General features: G+C 34.7%; 1 protein-coding gene across 1 annotated transcript in view; it reads left to right on the forward strand.

Annotated features, from left to right (window-relative positions):
- The window catches only part of SLC6A15 (solute carrier family 6 (neutral amino acid transporter), member 15), a 52919-nt gene extending 45414 nt beyond the window's left edge, over nt 1-7505 (forward strand). Inside the window, exons 9-11 of the mRNA XM_011988667.1 lie at nt 1008-1167; nt 4581-4743; nt 6160-7505. Coding sequence (XP_011844057.1) covers nt 1008-1167; nt 4581-4743; nt 6160-6534 — 698 coding nt within the window. The 3' untranslated portion in view covers nt 6535-7505. The remainder of the gene's footprint in view (nt 1-1007; nt 1168-4580; nt 4744-6159) is intronic.
- Nucleotides 7506-24252: the final 16747 nt, after the last annotated feature.

Consider the following 24252-nt stretch of genomic DNA (forward strand, 5'->3'; position numbering starts at 1 on the left):
TATGCATCTGTTTCTTAGCTATTACTGGGGAAACTCTTTTTAGATTATTTTTCTTAGATGTTATTTGGATGATCAGATTGCATAACTCCATTATAATTTGTTTCCAAACTAATCTGTTCAGGCAAGATAAAGATATAAATGTGGATTGTTGTTGAGGTTTTAGGTGTGGTCAGACTTTTTCAGTTATGCTTGAAAAGTAACCATATTTCAATCAATGATATAATATGTATATTTCATAATATTATAAGCCATATTAGTCTCATTATTAATTCAAAAATTTCATCTATATTTCAACACTACAGAACATTATAAAAGGAAGAAATGACCTATGAATATTTGCTGCCTGAAGAAGTCACTTTGCTATTAATTATAGGAATAGAGTATGGAAATTTATACTTTCAAAATTTTCTGTAAATTTTGTCTCACTTATTATTGTACTTGGTAAATGAATAACTTGCTGCACACAAACGTTATATTTATATGGAGTCATTACTTAAATTCACTATATGCATAAACAATGAATAAATTCACCATTCGTAAATTCATATCAAATACATATACTTTTCACATCAATCAAGTACACTGATATGAAAAGTATATGTATTTTAACTGATGTGAAGCATCAGAGTAATCTCAAGGGAAAAAGACCTTTGGAGGATTTGTCCAATATTTTTTATAGTCACTGTCTCTAATCACATATATGGACTGAGAGGTAATAACATCACCAAGCTCATTACAGCCCTATTTACCTTGGTAAATTTACCTTGGTAAATGAATTCAGGGAGATGAATTACTGTCTTAGAATAAATTTGTATGAATGTTGGGACTATACCCAGGTAACCTAATTCCTAGTAGATTATATACCATGTATCAGAAAAGGTATTGCCTGTTTATATGATGGACATGTTATAAAAGTTTTAAAAGTTTGAATATAATAATTTATAATAAAGTTTAAAGGACTTGGCTCTGCATAGAGTCTCATTTTTTCATTTGTTTCTTTTGTCTAGTTATCTGTTGTCTTCTGGCATTTTGTATTGGCCTGATATTTGTGCAACGCTCTGGAAATTACTTTGTTACAATGTTTGATGATTATTCTGCTACACTGCCTCTGCTAATTGTAGTCATTTTGGAGAATATTGCTGTATGCTTTGTTTATGGCATAGATAAGTAAGTATATTTGCTTTTATGTATTCACTTTTATCTCTCTTTTGAAAACATCAATTATCAACATTCATTTCATTAAGAAGAGGAAAGAAATGAATAGAAGAAACAATTCTTTAAAAAAATCAAATCTTTTGCAGGCTCTTATTGATTCAACAGTTTTGGTAAAGTACATTTACCTATTGGGCAAATAGAATTATATAGGATGTAATAGTGTGTAGAATTTTAGAGCTTTGATTTAGTCCTGGTTATCAAAAAGTAACTTTCAGGATCTAGTAAGTATTGGCAGTGTTCCAAGAACCTTAGGTTCTTTGAGTTGTTAATCTACATTCCACAGATGTAGTTGTTATCTACATTTCACAGATAAGGAAAATCAAGCTTAGAGAGATACCCTGTGACTTGCCTGTCACCCACCTGGACAGTGACAGACCTGGGACTCATGTCCATTTCTGTTTAACTCTAAAGCTTATCTCCTAATTATTTTGCTAAACTGATTTATAGGAGGAGTGCATGTGTCATAATGACTTACATAACAGGACAATATTGGGAAATGATATTTTCCCAGGTGAGACATGTATGTCATTTGCTGCACACAAACGTTATATTTATAAGGAGTCATTACTTAAATTCGCTATGTGCATAAACAATGAATAAATTCACTATTCATAAATTCATATCAAATACATATACTTTTCACATCAATCAGGTACACTGATACGAAAACTATATGTATTTTAACTGATGTGAAGCATCAGAGTAATCTCAAGGGAAAAAGACCTTTGGAGGATTTGTCCAATACTTTTTATAGTCACTGTCTCTAATCACATATATGAACTGAGAGATAATAAGATCGCCAAGCTCATTACGGCCCTAGGTAAAGTAGCAATGCATGCACCTTAAGTGAAGACCAGAGTCCTTTTAAGCAACATAAAGAATATTGTTGGTATTGAATGAGCTTTGTAACAACGCTTTGTAACAAAGCTTTATGGTTGCCAAAAGCTCCAGGCCAGGAAGGTTAGGAGAACTTACATTTAATAATCATGTACTGTATAATAATAGTAGTAATAGCTCGTACCATATAATTCAGCAATCATGCTACTTGGTATTTACCCAAAGGAGCTGAAAACTTATGCCCACTTAAAATTCTGCACGTGGGTGTTTATAGCAACTGTATTCATAATTGCCCAAACTTGGAGGCAACCAAGATATGCTTTAGTAGGTAAATAGATAAATAAACTGTGATACATACAGGCAGTGAAATATTATTCGATCCATGAAAAGACACAGAGGGAATTTTAATGCATATTACTTAGTGAAACAAGTCACATATGAAAAGGTTACATATTGTAAGATTCCCCTATATTATAATATGGAAAAGGTAAAACTATGGAGACAGTAAAAACATCAGCAATTGACAGGGGTTGGGCCAGATCCAGGGAAGTATAGGCAGAGCATAGAATGTTTAGGGCAGTGGGACTACTCTGTATGACACTGTAATGGTGGACACATGTCATTATACATTTGTCCAAACCCAGAGAATTTACGACACAAACAGTGAATTCTAATGTAAACTGTGAGCTCTAGGTAATAATGATGTGTTAACTTATGTAGGTTCATCAGTTGTAACCAATATTCCACTCTCGTGGGAGATACTGATAATGGAGGAGCTTATGCATGTATATTGGTAGGAGCTATATGGGAAATCTCTCCACTTTCAGTTCAATTTTGCTGTGAACCTAAAATTGCTCTTAAAAAATAAAGTCTGTAATAAAAAAATAGTCCGTGTTAACTAACATGAACCATATCTTACAGATGGGAAACTGCCCCTTCTTTTACAGGAGGATACAATATGTTAGCTGTAGAGCCAGTACTGTAACTTTGACCTTCATTTCAAGGCCAGTTTTCTCTAAGCTTTACTAGGCTACTCAAAACTCATAACCTGTACCATGATGGAATTTGATGTTGTTATTGGATTGATCTGTAAATACATTTGTAGTTTAGATTTCCATTTAGACGGTTAATTATTCATGGTAAACTTACTAAGGAATCTCTCTTTTTAATGCTAGTGTTCCTGAATAACACTATTTATAACAACAGAAGAACAAATACTACTACTAATAGATGAATCTGTCGATTTTGTACTATATGTGAGGTAGTATGCTAAGCATCCATTGTTTATGGTTCTAGTAATAACCCTCAAAGGTGGGTATTATATTATCTTTTTGGAAAACACCAAAAATGAAACTTAGAGAGATTAAGATACACATCAAAAGAACACAGAACTGTGATCTGAAATGAGGTCTCTTGCTCTTCAAAGTTCGTATTTTTTCTAAAGGGCAGGTATAGAATTCTTACACTGAAGATGTCCTTTAAGATTCTGGAGCAACTTGGAAGAAATGAAAAAGGGAGGAGAAACATAGAGATTAAGACTGGGTCAGGCACGGTGGCTCACACCTGTAATCCCAACACTTTGGGAGGCCAAGGTGGGCAGATCACTTGAGGTCAGGAGTTCGAGACCAGCCTGACCAACATGGTGAAACATCATCTCTACTAAAAATACAAAAATTAGCCGGGCATGGTGGCGGTCGCCTGTAATCTCAGCTACTCGGGAGGCTGAGGCAGGAGAATCGCTTGAACCTGGGAAGACGAGGTTGCAGTGAGTCGAGATTGTGCCACTGTACTCCAGCCTGGGCAACAGGTGAGACTCTGTCTCAAAAAAAAAAGAAAGAAAGAATGGACTCAAGAGATATGACAATTCATAACAATTAGTTACTATATGTAGACCTTTTTAAAAATTCAGAATGTAAAAAGAAGAGTTCAGAAAATACAACATTGATTAGGTATATTTGATGATATTAAGGAATTATTATGCTTTTAATGCATAAAAGTAAAAATTTACTAATTTTTACTAAAAATAATAGAAAAATTAGTAAAAGCAATAGTAAAATTATTTACTAAAAAGTAATTATTACTAAAAGTAATAATTCCTTAATAGCATAGTATTAATAACATAGTAATAATTCCTTAATGTATAATTACTTAATATTTCTTAATAATAATTAAGTAATAATTACTAAAATAAATAATTTCTAAATAATTTCTTTTAGTAATTATTACTTGTATTACTAAAAAAGAGACAATAAATTTTTAATGCACTGAAAATATTTTGTTTATAGAATAGAAAGTTATCAGTAGAAGAATTCAATAATTGGCTTAAGAGAGTTTTCCCTAAATAAAAATTATAGTACTTAACTGTTTTCATTTAGTTTATAGTCATCTTCCAAGAGGAACTTTGGTACAATATAAAATGTCATAGGGTATCCATGACTAAATCTTTGTCAGACCATTAATACAATGCACATTTTTAAGGTTTAGCAATATTAAATTAAGGAATAATTAAATACTTTCTTTTTATTCAGGTTTATGGAAGACCTAAAAGATATGCTGGGCTTTGCTCCCAGCAGATATTACTACTATATGTGGAAATACATTTCTCCTCTAATGCTATTATCATTGCTAATAGCTAGTGTTGTGAATATGGGATTAAGTCCTCCTGGCTATAATGCATGGATTGAAGATAAGGTAAATACAAAATAAGGGAATTACATTTTTAAAAGGTACATAAAAAGCTTTTTTAGAGCATTTTGTCTCTGTCACAGCATTTTTTTGCTGTTAATGAATGGCATAGCTTTTATGCAAGGATATGAGATTTACGTTTGTGCCCTGCCCCAAGCATATATAATTTTTAAAATACATTGTGGATGTTTTTAACACATATGAAACACTGACCTTGTCCTTATTAAAGCAGATATATCCATCTTAACATTGACGAACCAGTAATTATTGGGCCTTTGACTCTAGAAAACATATTAATCAAAACCAGAAATGTTTTAATACATGAATTTATTAAGTTGTATCCCAGGCCAGGTGCAGTGGCTCATACCTATAATTCCAACACTTTGGGAGGCCAAGGCAAAAGGATCACTTGAGGCTGGCAGCTTGAGAGCAGCCTGTGCAACATAGAGAATCCCTGTCTCTACAAAAAATGAAAAAAAATTAGCTAGGCATGGTAGCACTCGCCTATAGTCCTAGTTACTCGGTAGGCTGAGGCTGAAGGATAGCTTGAGCTCAGGAGTGGAAGGTTACAGTGAGCTATGATTACTACTGCACTCCAGCCTGTGTGACAAAGCAAGGCTCTATCAATCAATCAATCAATCAATCAATCAATAAGAATTGTATCCCAGATTTTATGTAATGATGAAAAATATGTATTAGCAAAGTACACAATTTAGTAAATTTTAAAGTAAAGTTCTGTTATAACATTTATATTAGCAATAACTATTTCAATTTCTATTCTCAAGCTGAATAATAATGTAATCATTAGGTATATCTCAGCTGCCATAAAATCAAAGTGCTTATTTTCCGAGATACCTGTGACCTTTAACTATCCTGTGGTTAATAATTCTAGACTGAGGCATAAACAAATCTGTTCTCTCACCAAAACCCTTGGGGCCAGATGTGCTTCAAAAGTTTGGTTTTCAGATTTGAGAAAGATATATGACACGTTTAAGAGGTATCTATTGCTTAGTAACAAACTACTCTGAAATTTAATGGCTAAAAGCAACATTGATGTATTATTTCTTACAGTTCCGTGGCTGAGCTAAGCCGTTGTTCTTCTTTTCTTGCCTGGGCTAACTCAAGCAGTTGCATTCAACTTGGAGGAAAGCTGGGCTCTCTTTTTAGGTGGTCTTTCATTTATAACGTTTCCAAGCATTATGGATTCAGGGCAACATTGTAAGAAACAGAAGCAGAAATTGGAAGGTCTTTAAGGCTTAGTCTTGGAATTTGCTTAGCGTCATTTCCACCGCTTTCTATTGGTCAAAACAAGTCACCAAGTCAGCCCAGATTCTTTCCTCATAAACCTGAAGCAAGTACAATATTTCATGTATGTGCAAAGAAAGATAGATTACTAATAATTATTATTTTCTTCTTTAACAGGCATCTGAAGAATTTCTGAGCTATCCAACTTGGGGACTGGTCGTCTGTGTCTCTCTGGTTGTCTTTGCAATACTCCCGGTCCCTGTAGTCTTCGTTGTTCGTCGCTTCAACCTTATAGATGATAGTTCTGGTAATTTAGCATCTGTGACCTATAAGAGAGGAAGGGTCCTGAAAGAGCCTGTAAACTTAGAGGGCGATGATACAAGCCTCATTCACGGAAAAATATCAAGCGAGATGCCATCTCCAAATTTTGGTAAAAATATTTATCGAAAACAGAGTGGATCCCCAACTCTGGATACTGCTCCCAATGGACGGTACGGAATAGGGTACTTGATGGCAGATATTATGCCAGATATGCCAGAATCTGATTTGTAGCTGGGGGAAAAGTCAGTGGGTTTTATTTGGTTCATTTTTACCAATGAACATTGGCCCTACTAAGAGAAGCATTAGGCTTCCCTTATCAGAGGGCGATCTCAGGTGTTCCATGGCTGTGATCTTTAATCCTAACAGTATATGTCAGTTCAACTTGAGCATTCTTTTGGATTCTTTGGTTTACATTTGTACAGAAAGGTTTGCAGACAAATCTTAGGATGGCTGAGGCACATGTATGCCAGGATTTTTTTTAAGTACCTTTGGTGTATTTTCAAGTATTTCTATCTCTTAAAAAATGGTGTTACCTCAGTTTCTAATAATTTCTGGGTTTAGTAGTGTTGGCAATTAAAAATGGTATACCTTAAAATTTGTAAGTTTGCCTTCAGGGTAACTTCCAGTATCATAATGAGCAGTTCTGTAAGTGGGTGCCTCTCAGCACATTTCCATGAATATATTATGTAGATAGGCTATATTGATTTTGGTAGCATTGATACCTTCTTAGGCAATTAGTTGAAGAAAACTGCACAATATTTTCTTATGTAATAGCTGTATAGAGCAATAGCATCAAAGCATAAGAAGGCACTAATGCTGGGATGAAAGATGAGATTCAGAGGTGACTGAGAATCATGTGAGTGATGGCTGTATATTTTGTGTAAAATATATGTGTGAAAATGAACTAGAGTGAGTTACTCAGCACTCTCAAGAATTATGCAGACTCTGCATTTTTCTCATGCCATGTGCCTAAAAATCTACTTGATATTTATTGTGGTTTCAAGATTATTCATAGTATATTTATACAATATACTTGCAATGCATATAAGTACTTAAAGTACTAATTGGAAAACTTGAAGCAAGATGGCATTTTAATTAATCTATTTCTGTTTTGCTTCTGTTTTATGCAAATATACATCATTTTTAAGTGATTGTTAAAATTGTAATGCATTACATTTTAATCTACAAATAAACAAAGTTTAGAAATGTTTGTTTTTCACATTGATTTTCTTTGTATCACCTCAACTGGATTGTCTTTCATTTCAGTCAGCACTTAGGCATTTCATAATAACTAAACATCACATTCCAAGTGGGATTAATTACATTAATTGAATAGAGTTACCACCACTTCAGAGACAAAGGAAAAATAGAATATTATGGTTCAATGGTGTTCTTATGTAGTCTTATGATTCTTGAAAAAGTACTTATAGCCTCCCAAGAAACCATGTGTGCAATTGACTGCTTGCTGTGTCAATATTGTCTGTAAAGTATAAAAGACTATGATTTTTAAATAAAACTGTTGTGTATATGAAATTGGATAGAGCAGAGAAACCTCACTGAGTGCCCTCTAGTTAAAAATCTTTCATTTATCCTACCACCAGATCAGTTACATGTTAAAAACAGTGACGGAAATAGCAGCAAAATAGGTGAGATAATACACATGCCGTATCTATTGATTTATTTCAGCCAGTATTCTTGCTCTGCTATAGATAGATGTTAATAAACAGTATCATAGCATTTAAAATATTAATTCCACTGGTGCATACATTTTTAGTCTTTTAAAATATATTCATGAGTATTATGTTTTGTATCCCTTTAAAAAGGTTTAATATTTTATAAATAGGCAGTATATGCACATTATACAAAACTAAAAAATTATGACAATTCAGTGTGAAGCAAGTTCTCATCCAACATTTCTCCTGGCCATCCATTGTCCATCCTTAAAGGCAATCACCATTGCCGGTTTCTTCTGTATCCTTCTGGAAATACAATATATTGCATAAATGACAGCATTCTATATTCTTTCGTCTATATTTTACTTATTTCTGTGAAAAATTTATTTTGGACAGCATTTTACACATGAATACTTACAAATGTGCTTCATTATTTCAGAGGCTGAAGTAATAAAAATTTTGTTTATTTTTGTGTCGAGGCAATATTTTTATATAGTACCCTAATCTTTATAATACTTAACCTGCCAGACTTCAACGGTAACACAATAATGCATTGCCAAATAGCACCATTCTTCTTCTCTCGCTCTCTTGCCATGGGGGCTCTTAAAAAAAAAAAAGTATATATCTAAGGCATACAACATGCTGTTTTGATGTATATAAATATAGTGAAAGCAAAAAAAGTATATATGTAAGGTGTACAATATGCTGTTTTGATATACATAAACATAGTTGCAGCAATTAACTTGTCAATCATCTCCCATAGTTGCCTTTTCTGGTGGCAAGTGAACCTAAAATCTATTCTTTTAGCAATTTTTTCAGTATGCAATACAATATTATTAACTATTATTTTCATGTTTTACATGAGACCTCTAGAGTTATTCATCTATATAACTTTGAACCTTTTGACCTACTTCTCCCCATTTTCACCTTCTTCCCACTCCTGGTAATCAACTGTTCTACTCTCTGTTTCCATATACTTGGCTTTTTTTTTTTGTTTCTACATATAAGTGAGGTCATGCTCTATTTCTCTATTTCTTTCTATGTCTGGCTTACTTCACTTAGCATATTGTCCTCCAAATTTATCCATGCTTTTGCAAATGGTAAAATATTCTATTGTGTATATATATCATAATTTCTTAATTCATTCATCCATTGATTGACGCTTAGATTGTTTCCATATCTTGGCTATTATGAATCATGCTGCAATGCATCTGGGAGCACAGATCTTCCATGAGGTGCTGATTTCATTTCCTTTTGATATAATCTACAGTTTGGGTACCTGCCTTGCACTAGGAATTATTTCTGCATCCTTCTATTCACTGAGTAATATGAACAATGCAGGAATATTATTTTTGAGTTGAAATAGAATTTAAAACCCTTATTATGGTTTCACTTGGCAGATAAGGAAATCTGGCCAAAGAAGTTAAAGAAAAATGGACAAAGTGCTCTTCTTTTTGCTTCCTTCATGCAGTCGGTTCTTCAGCTGTACACTTATTTATTGATTTATTCACTCAGGATCTATTAACTAAAATTCTAACTTATTCTAAGTACTTTATGCAAGACACCATTATAATTAGAGTATAAATGCTATTCATTTTTTTCCATTTTCTCTTGTTTGCCAGTGAGAACTGCTACCTGCCTTTTCCCAGGCAATGTAAGATTTAATCAACAAATAGCAGTTTGAAATAGCCTTCTCTATACTGTAAAATTTGAGACTTTGAAATTTGTGTTACTTTCCACTACTTCTATAAACTCTGGCCTAATGTTGCACCTCTATGTGATGTAGCCAAGATTCATCTGTCTTCAAACAGAAAGGAGACTAGGGACTGAGACGGGAGGGATAATAAATATTCTGGAGTAGAATACAAGGATGACGGGGTGGAGCAAGATGGTGGAATAGAAGCCTACACCTTTTATCTTTCATGCAGGAACACCAAATTTTAACAACTGCATGTACACAGAAAAGCACGATCACAAGAACAAAAAAAATCAGGTGAACATTCATAATACTGGTTTTAACTTCGTATTGCTGAAACAGGCATTGAAGAGGGTAGGGGACATTCTTAAATTGCTGAAGCCACCTCTTTCCCATTTCCTAATAGAGGGCCTGCTGTGCAGGGTGTGCACTTGGGGAAGGGAAAGCGCAGTGACTAAGGGACTTTTTCATTTAACTCAGTGCTGCCCTCCCACTGTAGAGAGAAAAGCTGTGCTGGGCTCAGTCAGCACCTGTGCACAGGGAGAGTATTTGGACCATGCATAGCCAGAAGGAAATCGCCCATCCCAGCAGTCAAAACTTGGGTGTCTCAGCAAGCCTCAACAACATGGGCCAAAGTGCTCTGGGGTCCTAGGTAAACTTGAAAGGCAGTCTAGGACACAAGGACTGCAATTCCTAGGCAATTCCTACTGCTGGGCTGGGACTAGGATGGACTATGGTGGCACATGACCTAGACACCAGTCTGGGTGGTTAAGGGAGTAGTGCCTGTGCCACCACTCCCCCAACCCCAGGCAGTGTGACTCACAGCAACAAAAATGACTCCTTCCTTTTGCTTGAGGAGAGATTAAACAGTAAGAAGGACTGTATCTTGCATCTTGGATACCAGCTCAGCCACCGTAGGATAGGGCACAGGGTAGAGCTGTGAAGTCCCCATTCCAGATGCTAGCTCCTGGGTGACACTTCTAGACACATCCTGGGCCAAAAGGAAGCCTTCTGCCCTGAAGAAAAAGACCCAGTCCCGGCAGGACTTACCACCTGCTGACTAAAGAGCCCTTGTGCCTTGAATAACCAGTAGTGATACCCAAGTAGTATGCCATGGGCCTTGGGCTCTGAGATGTACTGGCTTCAGATGTGACCCAGCACACTCCCAGCTCTAGTGACAATGGTAAAAGACTCCTTCTGTTTAAGTAAATCAGGGAGAAAATAGAGGACTTTGTCTTGCACCTTGGGTACCAGCTCAGCCACAATGGGCTAGGGCAACAAGCACGGTCTTGGGATCTCTGAGCCGAGGACTAGGCTCTTGGACAGCATTTCTGGACCAGCTCTTGGCCAGAGGGGAGCCCACTTTTCTGAAGGGTGTGTCCCAGTCCTGGCAGCATCCACCATAGCTGACTGAAGAGTACTTGGTCTTTAAGTGAACATCAGTGGTGGTCTGGCAGAGAACCTTATGGGCTGGTGGTGATGGTGGCCACAGAGAAGCTCCTCTGACTGAGGAAAGGAGGGGAAGAGTGGAAAGAATTTTGTCTTGTGCTTTGAGTGCCAGCTTAGCTGCAGAAGAATAGAACATCAGGTATATTTTTAAGATTTTTGACTCTAATCCCTGCCTCCCGGACAGCATCTCTGGACTTGTCTGGGACCTGGGAGAACCCACCACCTGAAAGGAAGGACCTGAAAGGAAGGAACTGGTTGGCTTTGCTACCTACCGATTGTGGAGCTGTAGGGCCTTGAATGAACACAGGTGGTAGCCAGGTAGTCATTACAGAGGGCATTGGGTGAGACATAGTGTCGTGCTGGCTTCAGGTCAAACCCAGCATAGTTCCAGTAGTGTTACCACAGGGGTACTTTCAGTGCCACACTCCCAGTTGCAGGTGGCTCAGTACAAAGATTCCATTTATTTGAGAGAAATTAAGAGAAGAGAACAAGTGTCTCTCCCTGGTAATCCAGAAAATGTTCCCAGATCTTATTCAAGTCACCAAGGTGGTATCTCTGTGAATCTACAAATAAAACAAAACAAAACAGCATTATTGGGCTTCGGGCCCAAGTCCTTTTGAATACCTTGAAAGCCTTCTCGAGAAGGACAGGCACAAACAAGCCCAGATTGCAAAGAGTACAATAAACACCTGACTCGTCAATCCCCGGAAGCACTGACCATCCATAAGCATCAAGATGATTCAGAAACACATGAGCTTGCTAAATGAACTAAAAGGCACCAGGGACCAGCCCTGGAGAAAAAGAGATATGTGATCATTTGGACAGAGAATTTCAAATAGTTGTTTTGAGGAAACTCAAAGAAATTCAAGATAACACAAGGAAGAAATTCTGAATTCTATCAGATAAATTTAACAAAGAGATTGAAATAATTAGAAAGAAGCAGAAATTCTGGAGTTGAAAAGTGCAATTGACATAATGAAAATGCATCAATCTCTTAATAGCAGAACTGATTAAGCAGAAGAAAGAATTAGTGAGCTTGAAGACAGACTATTTGAAATACAGTCAGAGGACACATAAGAAAATAAAAAGAATCAAGCATGTCTATAAGATATAGAAAATAGCCTAAAAGGGCAAATCTAAGAGTTACTGCCCTTAAAGAGGAGATAGAGAAAGAGACCAGGGTAGAAAGTTTATTCAAAGGGATAATAATAGAGAACTTCCTAAACCTAGAGAATATCAGCTTTCAAATGCAAGAAGGTTATAGGACACTAAGCAGATTTCAGCCAAAGAAAACTATGTTGATGCATATAATAACCAAACTCCCAAAGGTCAAGGATAAAGAAAAGCTCCTAAAAGCAGCAAGAGAAAGGAAATAAATAACGTATAATGGAATGTCAGTATGTCTGGGAGCAGGCTTTTCCGTGGAAAGATTACAGGCCAAAAAAGAGTGGCATACCATATTTAAAGTGCTGAAGCCAAAAATAAAATTAAAAAAAAAAAAACTTTTACGCTAGTATGGTATATATGGCAAATATATTCTTCAAGCCTGAAAGAAAAATATAAGCTTTCCCAAGCAAACAAAAGCTGAGAGATTTCATTCATACCAGACCTCTTCTACAAAAAAATGCTAAAGGGAGTTCTTGAATTTGGAAGAAAATGACTTTAATAAGCAAGAAGATACAAAACTCACATATAATAGTAAGCTCATAGAAAAGGATAGAATATTATGACATTGTAATTGGGGTGTATGAAATACTCATATCTTAAGTAGAAAGACTGAATGATGAACCATTAAAAATGAGTACAACAACTTTTCAGACATAGTACAATAAGATATGAAGAGAAAGAAAAACAGTTTGTAAAGTAGGGGATTAAATTACAGTATAGAGTTTTTATAAGGTTTCTTCTGGCATATTTGTTCATTTATACAAGTATATTAAGTTGTCATCAGTTTAAAATAATGTATTATAAGATAGTATTTGCAAGCTTCATGGTAACCTCAAATTGAAAAACATACAATGGATATACAAAAAGTAAAAAATCATACCACCAGAGAAAACAATATTCACTAAAAGAAATACAGGCAGAAAAGAAAAAAGAGAAGACAATGAAACAACTGGAAAAAATTTAGCAAAATGGCAAGAGGAAGTCCTTGCTTGTCAATAATAGCATTGATTATAAATGAACTAAATACTCCAATCAAAAGACATAGAGGGGCTGAATGGATTAAAAAACAAGAAGAAATAATCTGTCGCCTACAAGAAACACACTTCGCTTATAAAAATACACGTAGACTGAAAATAAAAGATGGAAAAAGATATTCCAAATTACCGGAAACAAACAAATAAGAGCAAGAGTAGCTATACTTGTGTCAGACAAAATAGATTTCAATACAAAAACTATAAAAAAATGAAGAAGGTCATTATTTAATGATAAAGGGGTAAATTCAGTAAGAAGATATAACAATTATAAATATATATGTGACCAACATTGAAGAACCCAGATATATAAAGCAAATATTATCAGATCTAAAGAGAGACAGAAACTCCAATAAAATAATAGCCAGGGACTTAAAGGCCCCGTTTTTAGCATCCTGAGCAAAAAGAATAAAACCAGGGGAATCATATTGCCAAACTTTGAATTATAGTTCAAAGCTATACTAGCCAAAACTCCATGATACTGCCATAAAAATAGACACATAGACCAGTGGAACAGAATAGAGAATGCAGAGAAACAAAAGACAGTCAGTAGCAAATGTTAGCAAGGATCTGGTGAAAAGGGAACTCTTGTACACTCTTGGTGGGGGTGTAAAATAGTACAACCACTATGGAGAACCTTTTGGAGTTTCCTTGAAAACCTAAAAATAGAGCTACCATGTGATCCAGCAATCCTACTGCTGGGTATGTGCTTAAAAGAGAGGGAACCAGTATACCAAAGATATATCTAGACTCCGATGTTTGTCACAACAATGGCCAAGATTTGGAAGCAACCTAAGTGTTCATTAACAGATAAATGGTTAAAGAAAATGTGATAGTTACAGAATTGAATATATCCTGTCATAAAAATAAATGAGAGAGCCTGTCATTTGCAACAACATGGATGGAACTGGAGGAGGTCATCTTGTTAAGTGAAATAAGCCAGACACAGAAAGACAAACATTGAATGTTTTCACTTATTTGAGAGATCTAAAAATCAAACTAATGGAACTCATTAAGATAGAGAGTAGAAGGATGGTTACCATAGGTTAGGAAAGGTAGAAGGAGAGTTGGGGAGTGTGGGGGAGGTGGGGATGCTTGATGAGTCAAAATAAATAGTTATAAAGAATGAGTTATGACCTACTATTGATAGCACAGCAGGGTGACTATAGTCAATAATAATTTAATTGTACATTTTAAAATAACTAAAAGAGTATAATTGGATTGTTTGTAACACAAGGATAAATGCTTGAGGGGATGGCTACCCCATTTCCATGAGTTTATTATTATGCATTGCAGGTTTGTATAAAAATGTCTCATTGCATGCAGCTGTATTAATCCACTTTCATGCTGCTGATGAAGACATACCCAAGACTGGGCAATTTACAAAAGAAACAGGTTTAATGAACTTACACTTTCACATGGCTGGAGAAGCCTCACAATCATGGAGGAAGGAAAGGAAGAGAAAGTCACACCTTATGTGGATGGTGGATGGTGGCAGGCAAAAAAAGAGAACTGGTACAGGGAAACTCCCATTTTTAAAATCATCAGACCTTGTGAGACTCATTCACTATTGCAAGAATAGCACAGGAAAGACCCACTCCCCTAATTCAATCACCACTTACTGGGTTCCTCCCATGACATGTAGGAATTGTGGGAGTTACAATTCAAGATGAGATTTGGGTGGGGACATAGCCAAACCATATCAGCCACAAATATGTACACCTGCAATGTGCCCACAATAATTAAAAATAAAAAATTAAAGCATAAAAGAATGAAGGAGAAAATGTACTTAGTAAGGTATGAGAGTCATAATGAGATAGCCTAGTATATCGATGCAGGGAGATCTTAGGACATAATTTCATGAAAATATGCTTGCATTTTCATGTGTTTGTGTTTGTGTGTATTTTTATGCAGAAGCTACTTCTTTTTAAGAAATCATCAAATGAGTATGTGATTCCAGTAAATTCAATATCAATACATAGTGCTTCTTAACTATAATTATGTTTTCAATCACCTGTACCTTTGTTAAAGCTATATTTCTCTATTAATCTATTCTCACACTGCTATGTAGAAATATCTGAGACTGGATAATTTATAAAGGAAATAGGTACAATTACCTCATAGTTCCGCAGGGCTGGGAAAGCCACAGGAAACTTACAATCATGGCAGAAGGCAAAGTAAACATGTCCTTCTTCCCATGGCAGCAGGAAAGAGAAGTGCTGAGTGAAGAGGGAAAATCCCTTATAAAACCATCATATCTTGTGAGAACTCACTCACTATCACAAGAACAGCATGAAGGAACCACCTCCATGAACTAATCACCTCCCATGATGCCCCTCCCCCAACACATGTGAAATACAATTTGGATTACAATTCAAGATGAGATTTGGATGGAGACACAGAGCCAAACCATATCAATTTCCAACCTACTAAATAAAAATTCTTTTGGGATTGAAAGCAGGACAAGGGTATATTTTTAAAACTTCAAAGTTATTCTAATATGCATTCTTGGTTAGGAATTATGGGTGCAAAGAAAATTTAAAAATGACAAGTAAAATACTGATTTTGATATCCTTTGGATATAGTTTCTCCCCAACTAAAATGCATGTAGAAATTTTGTCTGCAATGTGGCAGTATTGGAATATGGAGCCTGATGGGAAACGTTTGGGTCATGAGAGTGGACCCCTCATGGATTGCTTGGTGGCTTTCTTGCAGAAGTGAGTTCTCGCTCTTGTGAGACTGGATTAGTTCTTGTAAGAATGGAATAGTGCCCGTGAGATTGGGTTGTTGCAAAGGGAAGTTCCTCCTGGTTGGTCCCTTTTCACACGTCTTCTTCCTTTTGACCTTCTACCATGTTGTGACCAGCACAAAAGCCCTCAGCAGAAGCCAAGCAGATGCTGGCATCATGCTTCTTGAACTTCTCAGCCTGCAGAACTATGAGCTAATTAAACTCTTTTCTTTATAAATTACCCGGACTTTGGTATTCTGTTATAGCAACGCAAAATGAAATAAGACAAATTATTATTGCCTTTTCTCAAACAGAATGAAAATGAAAGTGCTTAGTTGTAAATTTTTGAGCCATAAAGTTTTGACAAAAAGAGAAAACCATAAAACTCTAGAAAGTTATTGGAAATATTAAAACAAAACAAAACATTCCATAAGCTATATATTACTGAGTATAGCATATTTTCACCTTCATAATTTGGAACTGAAATAAAATGCTTCATATGTTACTTTGCCTCAAATGCTTGACTCCAAAACTGACTCATCCTCCAGTTATTATGACATGAAATTCTACCTAAAAGTTTGTCTTAAGAATGCCTCTCATATGGAGGTGAAAAGAAAAAAAGGGACTACACATTATCTTGTCCTAAATTAAATGCCCTTTGGATTTGGTTATTGCTTTAACACACCATGATCGTTTTTAGCACCACCATCAAAACCTATGTACCCACACCGTCACCACCAAGGCCAAAAACACTTGATTTGTTTGAACAGCAAAAATGTGCCATGTGATGCCTGTGCAATACCATATGTGGTGCCGTGTAAATAAAAGAAACCATCCCCTGTAGATGAGTGGTGATATCCCAGCTGCTATTATTTTTCATCGATTGCCTTTTCAAAGTATATTCAGTTGCACAGTAAAGAAGATTTTTTAAAAAACTAATTAGTAGAGATTGACATTTATTTTTCTGAGAATAGAATTTTTTTCCAGAACAGTCTATTATTCTAGTTACAAAAATTTGTTGTTTCAGTGTTTTTAAAGGAATGTTTCATTATAAAAAGCAAAAATAAAAATAAAAATAAAAATAAAAAGTAGAACATGAAACCCCAGCAAACCTTGACCTGATAATATAGAGTAAATTTTAAAATTTTCAAGCACAAAAGCAATGTGGCACCCATTCTATCTGCTCATTATTAGCATTTACAAACATTACTGCAAGGTCAATAGAATTCATAATGCAGACCCCTGGCTTAGATTTATTCCCTCCAGAGCACTCTTCGTCTCATCGGGGATATGCCTTTTTAAACCTCCATTTTAAAGATTTTAATTTGAGCAAATATTAAAAGGAACATATGAGCATTACAATAATGAAATTAATATCTTATAGAACTGAACAATGAAGATTGCCTGTCTTAGCAGAAGGGACATGGATGTCCAAATCTCTGCTAAACAAATCAGACCAAAGTTTAACTATTCACTCTATACTTTCTTAATCCACGTTTCAAAATAATAATTTGAATTCTTTCTTTATGTAAGCATTCCTACAAGAGATTTAATATTTTCAAATTCGTTTTTTCTGAGTTCCTGTATCAAGTAATGCAATGTTGAAATAGACAACCAACCAAATAACCAGCGATTCTAAAATAACAATATCTACCCTATTTCTTTCTCTTTCTCTCTCTCTTTTTTCTCTTTCCCCTTCTTTCCTTTCTTCCTTCCTTTCTTTCTTCCTTCCTTCCTCCCTCCCTCCCTCCCTCCCTCTCTCTTTTTTTTTCTTTCTTTCTTTCTTTCTTTTCTTTATTTCCTTTCTTTCTCTGTTTTCTTTCCTACTTTCTTTCTTTTTTTCTTCTTTCACTTTCTTTTCTTCCTCCCTCCCTCTGTTTCTCCCTCCCTTCCCCTCCTTCCCTCCTTTTTCCTTTCCTCCCTTCATCCCTCCCTCCTTCCTTTCTTCATCCCTCCTTCCTTACTTCTCTCCCTCCCTTCTTCCTCCATTCTTTCCCCCTTCTTCTCCTTCTCTTCCTTCCCTTTCATTTCTTCTTTCTTTTTTTTTTTTCTTTTTCTCCCCATGGTGCCCAGGCTAGAGTGCAGTACCTATTCACTAATGTGATCATTGTACACTACAGCTTCAAACTCCTAGGCTCAAGTCATCTTCCTGCCTTGCTTCCTGAGTAGTTGGGACTATATAGGCTCTTGCCACCATGCCCAGCCCTACTCTCCATTTCTTTCGCCAGATGAAGCAACTGGCAAACTGGTTCTAGGAATTAGTTTCAGTAAAATAAGTCTGACCTTTTACATCATATACACTTTAATATCATGATATGGAAGTTATTTTCTATTGTGTTTTTACTTTATAACTCTTTTAATAATAACTCATCCATAAAGCAGAGGGAGCATTTTCTTATCCAAGACCGTTTCATTTTTATTTTTTCTCAACTGTTAATAAAATATTTATATTCAAACAAATTTCAACCAAAATAAGTAAATAAATCTATCTTCTGGTTTTGCTAGTCATTCGTTTCAATAGCAAAAACAACACTTATTTTTGTTATGAATTTGTTGTATATTTACCTGTGTGTTTTTAGAAAACACAGTAGTTCAATACTAAACTTCAGTTTTCCAGAGGTTCCAAATTTTCAAATTTCCAATTTGTTTAAATTAAGCTGTTAGAACTGATTCACTTAGGCAGAGTGAGCAAATACCTCTATGATAGGGATGGGTAGAAACATTCACTTTTTTTCACATTCTCATCATTAGTGTGCATTTCATGATGCATGTAATGTTGATAAACAGTAATTCTGAGATTTTACCTTGATTCCGCCAGCTAATTTTCTATTTCATCAGTTTTTGATGACTACGTGAAAATATCTGAAATTTCACAAGTAATTTGTTTCAGAAAATTCAATAGTTGTATATTATTAAAGCATAATAACTTTTTAAAATTATAGTCATACAATTTCAGGTAATGTTAAGGCCATAAAAAAGTTTTTCATATAGGGAGAAAATATTTTTGGCATTAAATTATGCTTTGTCTTAATAAAAAGTATAATTACTTGATAATAGACTGAATAGAATTATAAATTTCTGTCTTCACATTATAGTTTTGATTATCAGAGATGAAGGACTAACTATATGTGGATGAGATTTTATCTTTTAATATAAAATAGTATTAGCTGTGTAATATCATTAAAGAAAAATGTGAACGGGACAGAGTAATGGACTGTGAGCTCCTACTTTTGTTTTCCATTCTTTGATGTCCTTCACTGATCAGCCAGGCATGGCAACCTTGTCTGGCTCATTGAATAACTATCAAGCCTGACGTATTTTTAAGAGAATGATCAGACTAGAATTATACTTTTAAAATTTTCAGTTATTTGTATTTTTCTCTAGAAATATGAAGGAAAATAGTGAAATCTATATTATTATCTTAGCAGTATTAGACATATATGGCATATTATTCAAAATGATGTAAATAAATTTATTGTGCTAGCCTACTTAATACAAAGAGGTTTTATTATTATCAAAGATGATTTATGGCATTTAACACACAGTAATACACATAAACACACACACAGACAATAATGCCAAAGCAGTGATGAAAAAATCTAGCTAATTAATCTTTTCACTATTTATATTTTAATGAAAGTGTTTTCAAAATATTTTACTAATGTCCAGAATTGTTATTGGAATATGAATATACTGTATCAGTTTTCTTGATGCTTGCTTTCATTTAGGAGAACACTTTTAATGATTGTATTTTGTTTTTAGGAATCAATAATGTTGACCTTTTAATATTATTTTACTAAGGTTATTTCTACAGAGAAATATAAACACATTTTCTTTTAAAATTACACATTAGTAGAGGTGTATAAAGTTTTAAGCAAAGAAAACATAAAGAAACAAGATTTTACATAAACATACACCTTCTAAGGTACAAAAATCATTTTAAGTCTTTTTATTTCCTTCAGTACAAAGTGTTTAAGATGGTAACCCTCCTTCTTTGCAATAGGTTTCTGCCTCTGTCCCCTAGCAATTGCTATATTCATCGTTCTTTAACTATTGTATTCTAAATTTCTTCTACTTCATTTCTTTCTACATGCTATTACCTATACCATTCTTCCCTTAATCATTGACTAAAATCAGCACATCTTTCGGTTCTTAGTTTAGATTGTATTTTCTTTTGTGGGGCTGTTTGCCCTGATTATGTGCTCTGTTCACCCTTGGAACAGCATTCATTACTGTATTGAAATTATCTGTTTCTTACAGTAGTCTATAAACTCCCAGAAGTGAGGTGTTTTGTTTTGTTCAGAATCATGTTCCCGGAACTTACACAGCACTTGACATGGAAGACACATGCTTTTTGTATTTGTATTTTTTTTTTTAAAGTAGATGGGGTAGAAGGGAAGCAGGTATCGAAGGAGGAAGAAGCATTAGAGGAGAATAAACAGAGCCCCATCTGAACAATCACACTCTTATTATAGGATCAAATTAGTTTCCCACTTAAATTGTGGAAACTCATTATAATGATATAAGTAGAGATGAGCCGACCATTGCTAAGTTCTCTTTGGGGATCATGGATAAATACACAGTATACCTTAGAGATTTTGCAAGTTCAGTTCCAGACCACCTGAATCAAGCAAATATCACAATAAGTGAGTTACATGGATTTTTTAAATTCCCAGTGCATAGAAAGTTTACACAATACTGTAGTCTACTATCTGTGCAATAGTATTATGCATAAAAAATGGGGTACATATTTTAATTAAAAATATTTTGTTGCTAAAAAATGCTAATATTCATTTGAGTCATCAGTGAGTCTTAATTTTTTTGCTAGTGGAGGATTTAACCTTGATGTTGATGGTTGCACTGTTGACTTAATTTCTTTCTACATGCTATTAACTATCCACTTGACTGATCAGGGTGGTGGTTGCTGAAGGTTAGAGTGGCTGTGGCAATTTCTAAAAGTAAGAAGACAATAAAGGTTGTCCCATAGGTTGACTTCATTTTGTGAAAAATTTCTGTGAAGGATGTGATGTTGTTTGATAGCATTTTACCCACAGAACTTCTTTCAAAATTGGATTCAATCCTTTCAAACCCTGTTGCCGCTTTATCAAGTTAGTTTATGCAGTATTATAAATCCTTTCTTGTCATTTCCACAATGTCGATAGCATTTTCACTACAAGTATATTTCATCTCAAGAAACCACTTTTTTTGCTCATCCACTAGAAACAACTTCTCATCTATTGAATTTGAATCATGAGATTGCAGCAATTCAGTCTCAACTTCGGGCTCCACTTACTGATTCCAGTTCACTTACCATCGTGTCTACGCTTCCTTTCTCCATTTAAGTCTCTGAACTCCTCAAAGTCATCCATGAGGGCTGGAATCAACTTCTTCCAAACTGCTGTTAATGTTGATACTTTGACCTCCTCCCATGAATCACTAAGGTTCTTAATGGCATCTAGATGGTGATAATTTTCCAGACGTTTTCAATATACTTGGCCTAGATTCATCAAAAGAATCATTATCTTTGGCGGCTATAGCTTTACAAAATGTATTCATTAAATAATAAGACTTGAAAGCCAAAATTACTCCTTGCTCTTTGGGCTGAAGAATGTATTAGCAGACATGAAAACAACATCAATCTTGTACATCTGCATCAGAGCTCTTGGATGAACAGGTGCATTGGCAATGGGCAATACGATTTTAAAAGGGTTTTTTTTTTTTTCCCCATGAAGAGTAGTTCTTAACAGTGAACAGTGCACTTAAAATACTCAGTAAGCCATATTATAAACACATGTGCTGTCATCCAGGCTATGTTGTTACATTTAGAGAGCACAGGCAGAGTAGATTTAGTTTAAATCTAAAGGGTCCTAGGATTGATGGAATGGTAAATGAACAATGGCTTCAACTTAAAGTCGTTAGCTGCATTAGCCTCTAACAAGAGAGTCAGCCTGTCTTTTGAAGATTTAAAGCTAGAAATTGACTTTAAGTTTTAGGTTACATCTCCTTAAAATACAAAGTTGTTTCATCTACACTGAAAATCTATTGTTTAGTGTAGTCATCCCATTAATTATCTTTCCTGGATCTTCTAGATAACTTTCTGCATCTTCTCCATAAGCACTTTCTGTTTCATTTTGTACTTTTATGTTATGGAGATGCCTTCTTTCCTTCAACTCACGGATCAACCTCTGTTAGCTTCAGTTTTTTTCTTTTTTTCTCACTACTCTCAGATTTCATAGAATTGAAGAGAGTTAGTACTTTGCTCTGGATTACGCTTAGCTTAAGAGAACGTTGTGGCTGGTTTGATCCTCTATCCAAATCACTAAAACGTTCTGTGTATCAGTAATAAAACTGTTTTGCTTTCTTATCATTGGTGTGATAACTGAAGTAGCACTTTTAATTTCCTTCAGAAACTTTTCTTTTGCATCCTCAACTTGGCTACCTGTTTGGTGTAAGAGGCCTAGCTTTCAGCCTATATCAACTTTCAGCCTATATCAGCTTTCGGCCTATATCAGCTTTTGACATGCGTTCCTCACTAAGCTTGATCATTTCTAGCTTTTGATTTAAAGTGAGAGATGAGTAACACTTCCTTTTGCTTGAACACTTAGAACTGTAATGCGATTAATTGGCCTAGCTTTTATATTCTTGAGTCTCAGAGAATAGGGAGGCCCTAGGAGTAAGAAAGACTGGGGAAAAGTCAGTTGGTGAAACAGTCAGAACACCGGCAACATTTATTAAGTTTGCTGTCTTATAAGGGAGAGGTTAATGGTACCCCCAAACAACAACAATCTAACATAAAAGATCACCACAGAAGTTGTGATAATAATATAAAAGCTTAACGTATTTCAATAATTACCAAAATGTGACATAGAGACATGAAGCGAGCATGGTGTTGGAAAATTGGTTCTGATAGACTAGCTGGATTAAGGGTTGGAAGAAACCATCAATTTGTAAAAGAAAAATCACAGTATGTGCAAAGCTCAGTAAAGCAAAGTGTAATAAAACAAGGTAGGCCTAAGATCTTCACATAAATTATTTGAAACCAGGTTGCCTTGGCTGAAATACCAGCTCTGCTACTTTGAATCCAAATGACTTTGAATAATTCATGTAACTTTTCCATACCTCCATCTGAATTAGAAATGATAACAGTACTTGGTTCATAAGTTTGATGTAAGCATATAGTGGATTAATAATGTGGAATACTTTAGACCTAGAACAATGCATGTCAAATAATACATATTATATAATGTGAACTATTATTTTCCACATCTGTCCAGCTTTTCCATCTGTGTTAACCAGCCATGATTTAAACATTAAAATGAAGCATTGTCACCCACCTGCAAACATAAATGCTCAACTACTGTATTTTAATTTTTCACTAAGCATACTGTTATAATTCTGATACAAGTTTGAAGGACGATATATGAGAAGGAAATTTATCAAAATTCTATACTGATTAGTTCAAGGGGAATTTTAATATTATACAAATATAATTTTAAAATATTTTGTAGTTAGGAAATTAACTTACAAAAATCTAAACAATAAGTGAACAGGATAAAGTATAATGAATCAAACCATATTGTTTACTGTAATCTTATTTATATCTTCACTCCAAACGTGATGTGTGAAACCATTGAGTGTCATTCAAGTATCTTCCATAAGAGGGCAGTGGAACATTTCCATACCAGTAGGTTTTCAACTACTTTCATTGATGTTATGTCCAAGTAAATTGACGCTAATAATTGGTTGCTTAAAAGGTGTAGTTGATGTAAAATCCTCTTGTTTTTGGTTGTTGTTGTTGTTTTAGTTTTATTTTGTACACTCGATTATCATTCAACTTTAAAATAAAATGTATTTTATTTCTATTTAGAAATGAAACCTTTACTTAAAAAACACGAGAGACCAACATTATTGATTCCTAAAAACAAAATACAATCATTAAACATATTGTTTTTCTAAATAAAAGCAAGCAGCAAGAAAATTGATATAATGTATTGATTTTCTAGTAACAATTCTGGACATTATTAATATATTTTAAAAACACTTTTATTAAAATATAAACAAAAGATGAATTTGTCAGTTTTTTCGTCATTGCTTAGGCATGTATTATGCATCTATATATGTGGGTGTGTATTAGCGTGTGTAAAATGCCATGAATCAACTTGAAATTAACAGAATCTCTTTGTAATTTGTAGGCTAACATAATCA

This window comes from Mandrillus leucophaeus, unplaced genomic scaffold (genome assembly GCF_000951045.1).
Source record: "Mandrillus leucophaeus isolate KB7577 unplaced genomic scaffold, Mleu.le_1.0 Scaffold334, whole genome shotgun sequence".
NCBI classification, from domain to species: domain Eukaryota; kingdom Metazoa; phylum Chordata; class Mammalia; order Primates; family Cercopithecidae; genus Mandrillus; species Mandrillus leucophaeus.